At 42.1% G+C, this 18,057-nt stretch overlaps 1 protein-coding gene across 2 annotated transcripts in view; it reads left to right on the forward strand.

Annotated features, from left to right (window-relative positions):
* The window catches only part of CUNH10orf67 (chromosome unknown C10orf67 homolog), a 67,995-nt gene that overhangs the window by 12,581 nt on the left and 37,357 nt on the right, over positions 1–18,057 (forward strand). The window contains exons 6-9 of one of the 2 annotated variants that reach the window (XM_044424861.1): positions 8,340–8,460; positions 9,753–9,896; positions 14,936–15,010; positions 16,043–16,198. In XM_044424861.1, the coding sequence (XP_044280796.1) occupies positions 8,340–8,460; positions 9,753–9,896; positions 14,936–15,010; positions 16,043–16,198 (496 nt within the window). The remainder of the gene's footprint in view (positions 1–8,339; positions 8,461–9,752; positions 9,897–14,935; positions 15,011–16,042; positions 16,199–18,057) is intronic. The other variant, XM_044424862.1, reaches the window with a different exon arrangement.

Raw genomic sequence — 18,057 nt, forward strand, 5'->3', positions numbered from 1 at the left:
GGACTTGAAAAGCAGAGAAGATAAAGATTTGCTACAACTCCAATTACAGAGACACACACATCATACCTTCCTTTACACTGTCAAATGTTAAACTCTTGTACAAGTTGCTGGCTCTAACACACAGGTAGGAGGACTTCAGGCTTGAGGGTTCTATTTTAATTCCTTTACTAGAACCCTGAGATCTGACAACTAAAACCTGGTGCAAAAGACATATGGTGGGAATTAAAAAAAACTATTTTGATGTTGTCTTGAGTGCAAGAAATTGATGAAGCTCACTAGTCTTCCACCCAACCATCCACTCCTAATTGCTATAAGTTCTCTTAATTCTAGTAGTATTATTTAGGAGTCAGAAATCCTTGTTGACCATCTGAAAACTTCCTAGAAATCTAGCAGTAGATCCAGGTATATCTTCTTCTGGCTCCTGCCCTAAAACTAAATCTGCCCCATCTCAGTTCCCAACCCTTTGCCAATGTACAGAATACATTGTTGCACATCCAAGTACACATGGCACATAACATAATACTTGGTGTATGTAGATTAGCAATTATTGCAATGGGACTAAGCTTCACTAAACTCAGTAATTTAACTTGCTAAACACTTTGAGCTTTAACCTCAGACCTTCAGCCAGCTGAAATGCAAACTATCTTGCAAAAAAGCGTTACCCTTTAAACTAGAAGCAACAAGTTCAAAGAGCTAGCAAAGGAACTCTCAGAATCACTGTCTATTTTCTTTGATAAACCTTGGAAAACAGGAGAAGTGTAAGGTCACTAAAAAAGGGCTAATGTTGTCCCTATCTTGAAAAAGTGGGGGAAAGATGAACCTGGGAACTATTAGTCTTGAAGAAAATGCAGTGATTAAAAGAAGCCAGCATGGATTTATCAAAAATAAATCCTGTCAGACTAATTTAATCTCATTTGTTGACTGCATAACCTCCCAAATAGACAAAGGGAACACTGTGGATGTAATCTACCTAGACTTTAGCAATGCTTTTGACATAGTGCCACACAACAGTCTAATAAGCAAATTAACAAAATCTGAACTAGATGGAAAAACCTTTAGGTGGATCCAAAATTTACTGCTAAATGGGACACAAAGAGTGCTCATCAATGGCAACTTCTCAAATTGGATGGAGATAACTAGTGGGGTGTGACAGGGTTCATTACTGGGCACAGTCCTCTTCAATTTCTTTATTAATTATTTAGATGAGGAAGTACAAGGAAAGACAATCAGATTTGCAGATGATACAAAACTGGGCGGAATAGCAAACACCCTAGAACGAGAATAAAGATTCAGGGTGAGCTTGATAAACTTTAACATGGGGCTCAAAGCAACAGAACGAGATTCAATAAGAACAAGTGCCAAGTTCTCCATCTAGGAAAAAGAAACCAAATGCATCGATACAAGATGAGGAATACGTGGCTCAACAGAACTGAAGAAGAAAAAGATCTCAGAGTAATTGTGGATAATATGCTAAACATGAGCCAACAATGCAATGCAGCCACCAAAAGGGCAAATGCTATTTTAGGATGCATTAACAGAAGTTTTACTTCCAAATCATGAGAAGTAGTAGTTCCTCTTTACTCCTCACTAGTTAAACCTCATCTGGAATACTGTGTCCATTTCTGGGCACCAAAATTTAGGAAAGTTTAGAAAGGGTCCAGAGTAGGGCAACAAATATGAATCAGGGTCTGGAAACATGAGGAGAGACTGAGAGAACTGGGCATGTTCAGCCTTGAGAAGAGAAGACTGAGTGGGGACATGTTATCCTTCTATAAGTACCTCAAAGGCTGTAGGACATGGAATACTCCATTCAAGTTGCAACAGCCCAGATTCAGGTTGGACATCAGGAAAAGCTTCCTCACTGTCAGAGCAATAAAACAGTGGAACCAGCTGCCTAAGGAGATAATGGACTCTCCCACACCAGAGACATTCAAAAAGAACTGGACAGCCATCTGAGTGGGATGATGTAATTTGGTGTCCTGCAACAGCAGGCGGTTGCATCTGATGGCCTTCATGACCTCTTCCAACTCCACTATTCTATGATTCTAAGTTGCAGAGCAGAGCAGTATCTACCCTGAACTTGACTATTTTTCTTGTTCTCCCTCCACTATCCATATGCTAATCTCATGCCAAAAACTCAGTAAACCTTTAAGGTCACACTACCATTTACCAACATTCATACCACAGGACACCCCTAAATGAGTTTGGGTGACCTTCTTGGCCCCTTCCAACTTTACTAATCTATAATTTTGTGATTCTATAAAATTGTGGATTAAGTATAGGTGGTCACTTAATCAAAGGTTGTTGCATTGTATAAATTCAGGTGCACTGACAAGCAGTGGTTTGTTAACCATGAACAACCCATGATGAGAACCCATGGTTTGTTTGCTGTTAGATTGTGAACTCTGGGTTGTTCATGATCAACAAATCATGGTTGTTAGCGCAGCTGGATTCATGGAAAGAGATAACCCCTGAATCAACAACAATCAGTGATTCAATTACTATCCATACTCTGGGTTATTGTGGGATCCTTGGTTTCTTTATCTCAAATGAAGTTGCTGGAGGTCTGGAGGGTGGCTCTACCTCCTTCCAGAAAATATATTATAGACTGCCTCCTGCTCATTATTCAGTACAGAATTTCCATCTTGTTGCCATGGCATCCCACAACTGGTTCCTTAGTAATGTTCTAGAAGAGGAGAGAAGATGGCCAGAGCTATGTCACTTCCAGCCTCGGTCTACCAGTCCCGAGAACAGGACAAGATAAGTCTGACTACACGGTCTCGAGCCCAGCAGTCCACACGGAAGTTGAGCATAACCCCAAACATCCTAGAACTCTTGACAGTGCCATGTTGTTTAGATGAATTGGACGTTGATTACCGGTAATGTGACAAGTTGCCTACAATGATCATTGGTGGGGACTCATAGAAGGGGGTTAATGCAAGGAATTTGCAATGGGGAGGCAATGAGGGTAAAGGCCATGTGATGACTGGAGCTTCTTTGTATGTACATCTTTTTCCTTTTGTGGTTATATTTTTATCTTACCATTCCTCATAAATGCTTAAGGTATATGCAATATTTCTTTTTATTTAGCTCCTAATTAAGACATCTGTACTCTGCTTCCTCTGCCTGCCGTCCCAGTATGCTCCAAGCAATGGACAAAATAACCATAATATCAACCAAAACATTAGTACCTAAATCAATATAAGCTGAAATATTATAAGTAGAAGACAATAAAGCAGTAGCAGCAACAGAAAAAACAAAAGTAAAGGAGAGCAAAGGTCAAAACAAGGATTATGCCAACATTGCAGTGGGCTAGGGGAAAGGTCTTTGCCTGAGATGATTCTTTGAAATAATCTTTATTTTTATATTACAGTGTTTTTATTGAGACATAATGTTTCTAGTCACTTACAAGGAAGTGATTCTAGTCTGGGACCAAAAGACCAAAACCAGGATAAGGCTAGAAATATTCATTAATAAGCAGTAACTTGAAAACAGCAGACAGCTGTTTCTGGAGAGTGTGTCTCACAGTACTGAAACAGAAGAACCTGTATCTCTGATGGTCACCATTGATGCCACCTCTGAAAATAGAATGGCAGGGAAGTCAGTGCAGACCTATAACTGACAAGGGCTGGGTCCTGCCTCTTCAGTGCTTCACAGGATAAAAGCAGCACTAAAAAACCCAGAAGGTATCTTTGATCTTGCATTGCTGCTACAATGCATTTATGTTATCCATGAGAGAGAGTAGGTTGGGAGCAGGGACTGATTCCCAGGGCTATGCTCATTGGGATCACTCCAACATCAAGACCTGCATGTCTGAATGGGCCTTCACAGACACGACCTGTCTTGTAGAACTTTAGTAACACGTCACCTTAAAGGCAATGCTTGCTTTCATGTGGAGTCAGTTAATATACACTCAGTTAACAGTCATCAAGTGACACACATGCATGTATTGACATTTCCTAGTCCTTCTGAAGGTGTGGACATGTAGCAGCAGAAGAGGTCCTAAGAAATTACTATGGTTATATGACTTCTCTCTAGGAGTAGGAGCTGACAATGTCCCAGTATTCGCAGCAATGACATTGTACTAGTTGAAACTAATGCTTCAATAACATAATGCAGCAAAATGGCCATTTGACACCAAATACAGCAGCTCAGTGGCAAAAACAGTATAATTCTTCTTCCAGACAGTGTACCTGGTTTTAAAGAAAAATAGCACCTTTTGGCTGGCAATTTCTAGATTTTGGCTTGATTGGCAAAAGAGAACTGAAATCAGATTCACACAAGTATGTTGTTGCAAATGGAATGAGGAGACAGAGTGCTTTTCCACCAAATTAATAAGATCTTCCTTCAGCCCTTCATCAGCAGCCTTCCTCTCTGTCACACCCCTTGAAATACCTTCTTGCACCTCAGATTGGAAACCCCTGCTCTTGAGTAATATGTAACTGAGGCACATAGATATGGCTGTCATACAGCAACTAGGTAGGCAGCTTCAGGCTGGAGAGCTTGTGCATTTTTCTCCTTCACTGTTGGAGGAGAAAAGACAGATCAAGACTGAGTCCAGTCCCCCTATAATACAGCCTACAAAAGTTGTTGACTTGGATTCTGATTCAGAAGTGGAAGAGGAGGCAGTGTTGGAATTCTCAGCTGAAATGCCATGACCAGTTAGTCACCAAAGTTAGCTTTTTGGAATCTTTTCTCTCCAGTAATTCATTGTGCTTCGGACTTCTGCAGGAGACATTTCCAGTGCACTGTGCCCAAAGTGGGTTAAAATGGCTTTACATTTCTGATCCATGTTGATAACTAGGAAAAGAGTCATTTGCCATGCTTTTACATATGGATATTAAGATTTCGTGTATTGTTATTCAAAGAGCTTTCAGATATGACCTGATTAACATACAGAGAACATTTAAGAAAAGAGTAATTTGCCATGCTTTTACATATGGATATTAAGATTTCTTGTATTGTTATTCAAAGAGCTTTCAGATATGACCTGATTAACATACAGAGAACATTTGCTTGTTGTAGGAATGCAGTCTCAGGAATGTTTCTGGGAGATGTTAACGTCAAAGGCTATTTAAAAACCCTGCTGCATTTATTCCAACCATGTCTGCTCATAGTTTTTCACTAAGAGTTCCCTCTGTGAATGAACTAAGTATAGCTTGGGTGACGTACATGTTGACTCAGTCCTATTTCACAGCCAGAGCTACCCCTCTCTCTGCACCTGTTCTCTGCAATTGGAAAATCCAGTCAAGTTTAGAATAGCATCCACCTCCTGGAAATGTGTGTGTTATGAGTTTACCCACACAAAGGTCTTGTCCACATAGATACTTGGCTCTGCAAATTATATAACAGTCAGAGTCATGAAAGGGAGAGTGACCCTCTCACAATGCAACTAAGGGATGTTTTAAGCTGCTCCATCACATTCTGAACCTTTTGTGTTCACATGGTTTATAATGTGGGTTCTCAGAGAATGGCTCTGGGCTGGGGCATAGGACAGATAACACTGTCCTATTATCACATCTAAGGAGGCATTGGCCACTGGTGCTGGGATGCAAGACTGCCTAGAATCCCTGTGTAATCTTCTTTGGAAGAAAGGCCAGGAGATAAGTGAGGAAAACAATAACTGGTGCAATTGTTGTGATCACACAGCATGGAATGTCCTGTCCTGATCGCCATCCCCTGCCTTGCTCCCAACAAAGTCTGTAAATGCCTGGAGAAAATTACCTTACTCTGTGCAGTGTGCTGTATCAAGACTGGGCCATGGGCAGCAGACTGGAAAGAGCCAGGAACTAGGAGCCAGGAACAAAAAGCAAGCAGGACCAGAGAGCAACCAAAAACTCAGGAGAGAAAACCCAAAGAACGAACTAGGAGTCAAGACCAACCACAAGAGGAGAAAAACAAGACATGGTAGAGTTCAGCTTAAGCAAGGCTCAGATGAAAGGAGTCTTTTAGATTCCTTTCTGCCTAGGAGAAGCCTACAACCAGCCTAGGTGGATGGAGCCAATTCAAATCTTGACGCTACTTCTCTAAAATACCGCAATTACATGGCTTACCAGAAGAGGCAGTGGTCAGCAGTTCAAGGCAGAAGGTTCTTGACGGAGGGGATGTAGTTTTTGTGGCTCACCACAAAGGAACAATAGTTAGCACACCAGTTTAGACCTCCTGTACGGAGTGACATAAAGTGGTTTCCATGCAATGGCTCTCATGCATGTACTGCACTCAAGTCAAACCAATGACAGCTCCCCATGTGGTTTACATAGGCTTGACTAAAGTTGGAAGAAACTAGTAAGCAAACTAGTAAGTTGGAAGAAACTAGTAAGCAAGGCTTGTGATTGTCATGTAACACTAGGAGCCACACAAATGTTGGCAATTAACAGATTAAGCAGCTCCTTCTCGAGGCTCCAAATACAGGCCTACTTCTGGTTTTCTTCCAGTCTCCCGGAAGAAAGGGATAGTTGGATCTAATGGAGGATGGCGGCTCCAATGTCATGGAACAGTAGATCTCTCCTGAACTTTAGAGCTATCTACAGTGTTGCACCTTCAGAGTGGATCCATCAGCCCACTGACAATGTCTTGTATTGATATTGATCTTCAGCGTTTGCAAATTATGTTTACTTATTATTTAAGTATGCCTTATAATAACACTGCTAGATAATAGAGAAATCTGCCTTATACCACATCAAACTATTTGGACATCTATTTCATTATGATCTATCCTACCAAAGCAGCTCACCATGGCACAAAGCAGATAAGGTCTTAAGTGGGGTCACTGTGGATCAGACCTGGCAACTTCCACAAGGAAAGCCTACATTCTAGCTATAGTCCCTTTCAAACAGTATTGTAGAACAGAATCGTTTTCTTTTATAGTAAAATGTAAACTCTCTGGTAATAATATGCTTTAAGATACAATTCTATACATGTTTAGAGAGAAAAAAACATCCTATAAGGGGGAATTCTAGGGAGTCCTACAACTCTCTACTACTGGGAGCAGTAGTACTTTTTCCTGCCTAAACATGCATAGGATTGTACCCTTGGAATATCCACCAGTAATCTGTTTTGTATCCAGAGTTGATAAACAAAATACAATAAGCTGACTCATTTGGAAGTAAATTTCCCTGAAATTCCTGGGTTTCCCAAGTACTGGTTTTAATGATTTTATTCATGTTTTATATGTGTTTGCATTTGTTAGGATGATCTAAAACATATTCTAATATATTTTAATGTTTTGGTAAAGTTATTGCAGGTTGTTTTGTTGTTTTCTAAACTATGATAAATGCTATATAAAATCTACTGAATTATAGATAATAAATGTGTTTCATATCCAGGTAGATATAATCAAAAGGGAAACAAAAAATTGTATAGATGATCGTTACTTTAATTATGCAATGCTACTCAGATGCCCATATGCACCTGTCCTCCCATTCCACAATTTCAATAAGTAGGCTTTTTGCCCCTCTAGCTGGAGCATCTAGAAGGAGAAGGAAGAAGTCAGGGACAGCTTCAGGATGCCTTGTATCAACCTTCTAGGTCCAGCTAAGAAGAAACAAAACTTACCTGTGGCCTTCTGGTTCTCTGAATAGGCCAGAGGGCCTCCAAAGGTGCCTGCATGAGCAATGCTTCAGTTCCTTTCCCAAGCTGAGAACAAAAGGCAACACTTCCTGCCATGGATTTTATAAAGTTCCTATCAGTACACATAGGCTCTAACTCCTATTCCTAAGAGATACAGGTGGCCGGGGGGGGGGGGGATTTTTTTAAAGCAAACAGTGTTGTTTTCACAGCAAAAGCAGCCCTTATATATAGAATGACCGAGGAATGAAGTTTCAAGGCAATTACCTCTAATGTTGTTCCTAACAAACTGAAGATGATAAGTATTTGGTATGGCTCCAGGAATCTTTGCCACTATGTGTATGGAATGCTGGACTAGATGGGCCTTGGTCTGATCAGCATGACTTTTCTTAGGTTCTCATGTTCTTCCTGGCTTTTGGATTATAGGAAAGTTTGCTACAGTACCTGTTGGACTTCCTTGCCATTCTTCTGATAAACCCCACTCTGGTAAACCACACCCCTTCTCTGTGGTCACTGTCTCAATCTTGGGGAAAGCCCAAGTGTGGGACTTCCTACACTAGCTGCAGGGGACGAGGGTGGAGGGGAGTTGGAGCTCTGATTCCAGCTGCAGTGCTAGAGCACAGTCTCTGCCCCCAGATCTGGGAATCTGGAAAATCCTCCAGCCCCTCAGGAAAATCCTCCAACCACTGGCATATTCTCTAAGTTTAATATCTATTAGGTAAAATATTTCTGCTGTAAAGAGTAACTAATATATTTTTAACAAAATTCTTTAGGCCTAGAATTTCAGAAGACCTAAAAATAGGTTTTGCAATCTCAGATCATGCTACTCAAACTGATATAAGTGAAATAGGAGATCTAAAAGAGTTTATCACAACAACAAGAACTTTGTTAAAGGTAAGTTGTGTTCTGAATATTACAGAATACATAAGAGGCACTGCAGCAATTTATATATGTAGCTACTATTAAAGAAACAGTGTGATTTCTTTGGCTGTTTTTAATCAAGACACTTTTCCTCCTGAAATCAAGGCTAACGTTTTTCTTGTGTTTTATTGTCAATCTCCCTATTATACCCTTTTTATTATCAACTTCCAAATAGCTCAAATTTCACCAAATATGTGACATCAAAGTGATTAAAAGTGCAACCTTGGGGTTGAAAGTAATTCTCTACTTCTTTTTATTAAAAGTACTTCTGGTGCCCTTTCCAGACCTTTGAATTCAGCCTATGAATAGTTAAGCCAGGCATATGAGAATGCTGGCTCTGGGGCTCATGCGCACACCCACACCACCCAGTTCTACATGAAAAGGCAAACACCTGCATAGGGCTTGCCTTACACATAGATCCCAGTAGTATCAAAAGCCAGTAAGTAGTCCAAGAGAATCAACAAGGTCGCACCCCCATCACTCCCCTGGCAAAGGACAGCAGTTCCTGTTTCCAACCAGGTCTGAAGTCCAATTGAAATGAATCTAGATAATCCATTTCATTTAAGAATGCATGGATCTGACCAGCAACTACCTGCTCAAGCACTTTTCCCCAGAAGGGAATATTGGCTACTGGCTTATAGTTATTAACATCCTGAACGTTAGACTTTTTTAGAAGTGGCCTGGTGACTTTGACTGGTATTTGAATAGGGAGGTTAACTGTGTTTGGTTCACATTCCTCTATCCTACCAATTTCCCTGGGATTCACAGCCCCTGTTTAATGTTCTGATCTGAAGCAGGGACTTAGGAGGGAAGGTAAGCCCGATATTGCAGCACCTAGGAGAGCTCCTAGTAAGTTCAGACAGGGTCTTAAGACCAGGGGGAAGCCTCTTTTCGGACCCCACCCATATGAAAAAGTAGGAAACCCTAAAGGGACTAGGCTCTGGCCTGGAACCTAGCACTTCTCTGTTACTCCAAGAGTATGTGTCAGGCACTCTGCCCGCATTGGCTCACCAACTCCATGGCTTGAGGGATTCTTGGAGATGAGTGTGCCAATTACCCCTCAGATGGCACCACAGGGTTCCTCAGTCTGTGAGTCTGCATCCTGGTCACTGCTGGCCTCAGGATTTATACTAGAGTGACAGGTCTGGAGTGTGTGTGCTCACCATGCTGAATCAGTGTGCTTGGGGTTAAGCTTCTGTAAAGCAGCTACAGGAGATATTATTTCCAGCACAGGTAATATGATATATATTTTTTTGCATTTTCAGTTCACAAACTCTGTTTATGATGATTTTACAATGTATAAAAGTGTCCTTAAAGCACAGTATGAGGAAAAAATACATGAACATGCTTCCAATCTCTGGCAAGAAATAAGTGACAGACTGAAGCACATTGAAGACTTTTATAAGCAGGTGTACACTTACTTTACTTATCCTTTGATAGCATTGATGTATTATTGCTCACCAATTATGTCACTTTAGGGTTTGTGTTTGTTTGATAGCAATCTATAGCAGCATGTGTGTTGATCATTACAGTCTAGCTGCTAGCAAGACAAGACAAAGACCACAGCTTTATTATTGATTGAAACCAATTTAGCATCTAATCCTGAGCGTGCTGAGACAAAGTTTGGCTGTCAGGGCATTTTGGGAGTTGTAGACTTTCTGCCTTTCTTTCAGGATCACATCTTTAATACCATCCCCTCTTCCAAAAAAAGCTCTGTGACTTGTAATTGTATCTGGAAAGACTGAGGTTTTTTTTAATAGAAAATGCGCTGCCCTTTACCAAACTATAATTTCCATGATTCTTTGAGGGACTATTGACAAATAAATGGATATGAAACTGATGTTTTCAGTTTAAATGCTTTTGCTTAACCTAGAGTTCTTGCATTTAGAACAAGTGAGTCCATTAACTAACTCTCTTCGGTATGACTGGTTTATGGATTTGTTTCTTACTCAGGATGTGACTTTGCTTTCTGTGCACTTTGCTGTTGAGTTTGGCTTAAAATACATCCTAATCCTAAATATGTGAGTGGATATTTAGGGGTGATACACACAGGCATTCAGAGAAGGGATGTTCATTGGCAGCAAGGAACCACACAAGCCACTGGAATTTGCTTACTGTTTTCTTTGCAATGGTTCTCGGGGCTGATGTAACAAGCCACAGATCTTTTCCCCTTTCTCTTTCCTTAACAAAGTTTCTCTTTTGCTGTAGGAACTACTAGAAAGAAAGCAAAAAGTGGTGCACTTTCCTTTCTCTTTGCACATTTCTGTTCTCTGGATCTTACTTATAATGTGCAGCAAGGAGTAGGGTTAAATTAACATGTGGATGTCTCATCTAGACTGGGGATTATACAGGGAAAGGACCTGCAACTAAATCTTGCAGGGTGTTCTGAATCTCAGGCTTAAGAGGATTGCTCAGTACAGGGCTCCAGAGCTGTTTGGCACTCACTGTGGTGAACATTTCAGAAGGGAGAGAAGCACAGTGAAGGTACCTTTTCCCTCCTTCCAATTGCCTGAAACCTTCCATCATGCTGTATGACTCTCTACAGTTCAAAGTAATCACCAGTCCCATTCCAGGGTGCTTTGTTCCACTTTTCTTGGAATGGGAGAGAAAAAGAGATTTCAGAACATTCCTTCACCCTCTCTTGCAACCTCTTCATATTGTGTGAGCTTGATCACCTCATAAAGGGCTAATTACTCACCCCAGGTTTCTACAACCTGTTAGGAACTGGAAGAAACCAACTGTCCCCTCATCCCCAGCTTCTCCCACATCCCCATACATTCAGCATCCTATAGGAGATAATCTAGAGAAGTGATGGCAAACCTTTTACAAGCCAAGTGCCCAAACTGCAACCCAAAATATACTTACTTATTGCAAAATGCCAACACTACAATAAAACCTGAAAACTGAGGTTTCAGTTTAGAAAAAACACCTCACAGCCAGTCCAAGCAAATATAAATATATACTTGACTCTGACCAGCCATAGGAAAGCTTGAGTCAGGGCTCGGGATGTCATCATCTGGAGCCGCTACTCCTTTCCGAGCATGCACATGGCCCCTATGTGCGCTGTTATCCGATGCTCAGCTGCTGGGGTCACTTGGCTCGCATGCCAACAGACAGGGCTGTATGTGCCCACTGTGGCAGATGTGACACAGGTTCTCCTCCACTGGCCTAACCCTACTCTGGTGCACAACCCTAACCTTAATATAGGCCAAAGTTCCATTGAAAAGAGGGCGGTTTTCAACTAGCCTTCCTAGAGTAGCTTTTTCTGCACTGCACACCATTTCTGCCCATTCTAAACACATTCCGACCATCAAAATCATAGCAGGACACCTCGTTTTTCTAACCCTAACCCTACCCTGGTGCACATCCCTAACCCTAATACAGGGCGAAAGTTCCACTGAACAGAGGGTGATTTTGAAAAGGCCTTCCTTGAGTAGCTTTTTCTGCACAGCTCATCATTTCTGCCCATTCTAAACGCATTCCAACCATCAAAATCATACCAGGACACCTCATTTTTCTAACCCTAACCCTACCCTGGTGCATACCCCTAACCCTAATATAGGGTGAAGTTTCCACTGAAAAGAGGGCGATTTTTAAAAAACCTTCCTTGAGTTTTTTCTGCACAGCTCAACATTTCTGCCAATTCTAAATACATTCCCAGCATCAAATCATAACAGGACACCTCATTTTTCTTACCTTACTCCAGTGATGTTGAACCTTTTAGAGACTGAGTGCCCAAACTGCAACCCAAACCCCACTTATTTATCGCAAAGTGCCAACACTGCAATAAGACCTGAAATCTGATGGTTTAGTTTAGAAAAAACAACTCACAGGCAGTCCATGCACATATATATGTATCCTTGACAGTGCACTGACCAGCCATGCGAAAGCTCAGATGAGTCGCAGCTAATGAGTTGCGGCTCGTGATGTCATTGCCTGGCACCGCTGCACCTTTCCGAGCATGCACATGGCCTCTATGTGCGCTGCTATCTGATGCTTGCCTGTTGAGGCAATGCTGGGGCAGCTTGGCTCATGTGCCAACAGAGAGGGCTTTGCATGCCCACTGTGGCACACATGCCAAAAGTTTACCGCCACTGCTCTAGAAGTATGGACCAGTTGTTATTTTAATGTGCAAAGCCAGAGCCCCCTAAACATGTTGAAAGTCTTGCCCTGTTTGGGCTGTTGGCAGGAGACCACACAGGGTCCAAATTCGAGGCAGTGGTGAGCAGGATCACCAGGCCCTTTCCAAACTTGCCACTCTGTAACCACCTCCCCCAAGCTGGTAGTCTCCAGACACTTTAGACTGCAGCCCCCATCATCCTTAGCTAGCATGGCCATATTTTTCAAGGGGATGGGAATTGTAATGCAACTCATCCAGAGGGTGCCAGGCTGGGGAAGAAGGCTCTCCAAGGTTCTGTTTACTTCATTTAAACCATTTAAGTCTGCAAAGCTGGCATACTGCCTGGGAGTCAGCTCCACTGAAAGCAGTGGCATTTACTTGTCACATGTACAAATGCATAGGACTGTGCTGCAAATCCTCTAACAGCTTTCAGCAAGGGACTGTGGATGCAGCTCAACAAGTTGCTGCTTTTGAGTTAAGGGCATTCGCTGGAAGAACCCACTGCAGAGATCTTGGGCGAGAAGGGACATCATAATATTCATGTTACTATGCAGGCAGCATTCTCTGAAGCACCATAACGGACTGTCTTCTGCAGTAAGTGCACCTGTGAAGATAACCTGACATCGTGCCCGAAGCCAGGTTGCCATGGAGAAACCCCCAATTTGTCCCAATGGTTGATAGCAGCTGGAAAGACCATGTCCAAATAAGATTTCTGCTACACAGTTGGTAAATAATGTGTATAATGTATTCAGTGAAGTGTACTGAGGACATTCTGACACTATTTCACAGCATCCCCTAACCTGGTATGAACCTCGTAGCTTCCAGATGTTTTGGCCTTCAACTCACATCAGCCCAAGCTAGCATGGTCAATGGTCAGCAATTCTGGGAAGCTGTGACCAAAAACATCAGGATGGCTCCAAGTTAGGGAAATCTGGGCTGCAAGTGCAATAGTATATGGGGGTGAACAACACAGAGGAATAATGGCAGCAAAATCCTAGAAATATCTATTTGGGAGTAATAACTAGGTATAAGGTTATCTAGTTATTCCTAGTTATATCTAGTTATACCTAGATAACTAGGCATAAGGTTGCAGCCTTTGATACTCCGGTACAGAATGTGACTTTAGCTCAGCTTTTAAAATATCCTAAAATTTCTGTGCGTTAGTGATACACTAGTTTATAAGTAATAAAATGTTTCTGTCTGTGTAAATAGTGTTTCTAGATGTATGAATGAAGCTTTATTTATGGCTTTTTGTTTTAAAAATAAGTTGTCCCTGTTTCATTGTTTCTTTGAGAAGTTTTGCACTACTTTAATTTGGATTTGTGTTTGTAGCAATTGAATGCACAGTCCCCATGCATGGTTATTGACAAGTAAGTTCTGTTGAGTTCAGTGAGACCTGTTTCCAGGTAAGTGTCTGTGAGATTGCAGTCTGAAATATCCATTGCGATAGTGCTCTGTCCACACCATTATTCTGAAATATTACAAATCCAGACAGAATAACTGAATATAATGAATATGATGCATGAACTCAGCTGGGAAATTCAAGGCCCTGCTATATCTGCTCAGATCACATAATCCAGAATCTGTAACAATCTAATAGCTGGAATCTAGAGGGTTAGCACAACCGTTTTAGCAATGTTGCCTAGACTAGTCTCTAGCCAGCATTTGCTATATCAGGGGTAGGGAACCTTAGCCCAGTCTGCCAAGCCTGAGCCTCCTGGGGTCTCAGTTCAGTCCTCTGCAGTGCTCCAGAAGCCACACCCCTTCCATTGGCCCCACCTCTTTTCCCAATCACTAGTCAGTTTCCCAATTTTTGAACATTTTTTCACCTTTCTAATAGGTTGACATACACCTTCAAAAAGCTTAGTGAGCAAAGCCTTAAACCACAATATGCTTGTATTATTTTGTAATATGTTTAATTTTGGCCCCACTGCTTTCTCTTCAGCTCCACCCACCATGGAATGCAGCCCTGGGGGTGTCTCCAAAACTGAAGTTAGCTCTTGGGTGGAAAAAAGCTCTCCATCCCTGTTTTAGATGATCTCTAGTGAGGAAGCACTAGATTTGTGGCTTTGCTTGAATGGAAGCTGTTGTGACTGCTACTGCCCAACCCAGCATCCATGGCTGTAGCAAGGCCTTTAGTTGTTCATCTCCATACTCAGTGCGGAGTAAGTACCAGGGTTGAGAGTGTCGGAGCAGGTGGCTTCTTGCAAAAATGGTACAGCATAACAGCACAAAGAATGTACACCATCCTTTCATATAAAAATGTCTAATTCTAATAGGACTTGATTGTAATTCATAAACATGCTAATTGCCTCTCTTTAATTACAGAAGGAAGCCAAAATACGATATAGCTACCAGCAACAATTAAGTGATGCCCTTGCAATTCTCAGAGCAAGCCATACAGTGAGTTTCACATCCTTGTTGCAGTATCTACTCTGCGTGTCCAATATTTAGTTGGATGAAAGAGGATAAGGCTACCAAGGGCTAGTAGCCATGATGGCTAGATTACCTCCTCTAGTGGAGACAGTATGACTCTAGAAATGTAAACAAGAGGAGGGTGCAGTTGTGCTCATGTCTAGCTTGTGGGCTTCCCACAATCATCTTGCCGGTCACAGTGCAAATGGAATGCTGGACTAGAGAGGCTTTGGTCTGATTCAGCAGGTACCTCTTGGGTGCTTCTTGGATGCAACTCATCCCAGTTTACTTGGCCAAGTTTGGCACTTACAGCAGGCCCCATGAGCCAGTGCATGAATGAAAAACGTCTTAGAACCAGCTGCAATGAAAGCACTCATAGTGACTAGCCAAAACTTACTTAGTGAGCAGGTAGGTAAACCCTCCTGCCTCCAGCCTCAGTCCAACCCCCCCTGTCCATATACCACACAGACTGTCTTCCTTCTTGAGTAGCATAGCTTGATGTCTTGAATTCTGCTGTCAGATTCAGGTCTGATTTCCACCATGGTGTAGTGGAGGCAAGGTTCACAGGCTCAGAGCACCAGGAATCTTTGATTAACGGATGATGTTGCCATCTTCAGGATTCCACATTCCCTCTGTTTCATGGGGGGGGAAATCTTCCCAGGAACAGTATATTGTAGTGAACTATCCCTGCTCTAATGCAAATATTTTGGAGCTTAGTCTTGAAGGAGCAAGGAAGTCCTAATACCTTTACAAAGCTCCTGCTTCTTGTGCAGATGAGAATGGTTACAACTGGTTTGCTGATGGGGATCAAGATAGCTGCCTGTATTTTTGGATTCGTCTTGAGGCTGTGGCTATGGAAATAAGATGAGCACCTGCATTTTAAAATGTTCAAGTACACTGTTGGATTTAGGGTTGCAAAAAACATCCTGTGCTTAAGAAGTCTTCAGCTGTTGTTGATGTAACCTCTGACTGTGATCAGTTGTGGAATGTCTCTTACCAAGACTTCTCTTGCTTTGATAGAAATACTTCCGTAGAGAGAGGGTATTAGCTGTGGAGACTGAAGAATCTGTAGCAGCAAAGATAGAGAGACTAAGAAACAGAATTGAAGAGCAGGCAGCAACAATTGAAAATTTAGAAGAAGAATTGCAGGAGCATAAAGAAAGAGAAAGCAGAAAGGTACACTATTTTGCAGAACCTTTAGAGCAGGAGTGGGCAGACCTTAGACTTTTGTGATCTGTGTTATTTTTCACTAGAATCTCTTCCAATGCGTGCCAAGTACAAAATACTGGCTCAGTAAGATGGATTTAAAAATTAGGAAGAAGGCACTCCTGACTACATACCTAGCCCAGGAATTTGTTTCCAACACTAGACCCGTATCTCGCACACAGATCTTTTCCTGAGAAAACTACTGTTTCCTCACAATCTTTCTTGATCTGAGCAGCCTAATTTAGGAGGGAAAGAGAGCTAGTGTGGCATAGTGGTTAAGAACATGGGACTGGGACTCAGGCAATCTGGGTTCAAGTCCCCGCTCGGCCATGGAGCCAACTTGGTGACTTTGGGCCAGTCACAGACTCTCAGCCCAACCTACCTCACAGGGTTGTTGTTGTGGGGATAAGATGGAGGAGGAGAATGATGTAAGCTGCCTTGAGCCCTTTGTAGGAAAAAGGCAGGATATAAATCGGGGGGGGGGGGGGGGTCTTTTTCTTGTTGCTGTTATTAAACCATTGTGGAATTGGAAAGATTTCCTGCAAATCACTCAGAGAATGATTGGCAGATCCCAATCTACCTTCTGCCTGTCCTGGCATCAGAGTACGCCTGTACCAAATACAGCAACAGAAATAATTGTGCTGACTCAGTGGAATACAGCTGATACCTAGGACAGCTTCAGACATGCATGTTTCCCTGCACAGATGCCATTTATGTGTTTGTTTGTTTTAGCATTTATATGCTTCCCCCTACTCCAAATGGAGTCCCCTACTCCATGTTGGACATGTAGAACAGGTTTCTGGGTGTTGTAATCCAACCCATCTAAAGGGCACCAGGTCGGGGAAGGTTGCTGTAAAGTATGAAAAATGGCTGGGATCTAGACAACTATTTCAGGGTTGAATGCACCCCAGGGGATTTTTTTAAAAAATAACTTTACCCCAGTTTTTCTTTACTTCATTTACCTTACCCACATGGAGATGGGTGTCATAACCAAAAGTGACTAAGTGCTGCCACAGAACTAGCAAGGAAGCTTCTTTATGCCATTTAAAAACCACTTATTGGAGGACTGCAGGTACAAAAGGGCCAAGAAAGGTTCTGATTGGTGCTAACGAACTGTTTGTTATGATGACAGAGAAAAATGCTTTCCCCTTCCATACATAAATATGGGTGCAAAGCCTGACTCAAGGGATTTTGCTGCCCAAGGCAAAGGTGCCCCCTTCCATTCCATGTAAAAAAGCCAACTGGACTAGCAGCTTGATCTTTCTTCAACACTGGTGATAGGGCCGCATTTTCCACCTCACTAGAAAGCAGTTAGATGCAAGCCGTGCAGCACACACTTCCTAAGCATTGCGGCCACCTCCCAGGACCTCTTGTCTGAGCCAGCTGGCTTGTTCTACCTAATGGCAAGGAGAACTTCCCAAGCTGATGCAATTGAGGGCCTTCTGAATATGGGTGTTGCTTATCTCTTTCCCACTGAGAGAGCTCTGCTTAATTTTGGTTGCATCAAACTTTTCTTTTTCTACATCATTGTTTGAAATAACCACAGGTTAGTACTTTCCTGTAACTGAACAGAATAAAATTGTTGCTTTTAATTAAGTGAAGTCAGGTGAAATGACATTATTTTCTAGCTCAGCCTTGAATAACACAACTAGTACAACTACCCCCTCTTGTGGATTTTAATCATGCAAACACCCTTATATGTAGATGAGCAATTACCATGCAAGCACTTTTCTTCCACAAAGGAAGGAGGAAAATATCTCATGGGACTACAAAGTGTGTTTGCTCCTGCTAATGAATCTTTCCTATAGGACCCACTTGGATCTACACTC

Source organism: Varanus komodoensis, unplaced genomic scaffold, assembly GCF_004798865.1.
Source record: "Varanus komodoensis strain SLA01 unplaced genomic scaffold, ASM479886v1 scaffold15, whole genome shotgun sequence".
In the NCBI taxonomy this organism is placed as follows: Eukaryota; Metazoa; Chordata; class Lepidosauria; order Squamata; family Varanidae; genus Varanus; species Varanus komodoensis.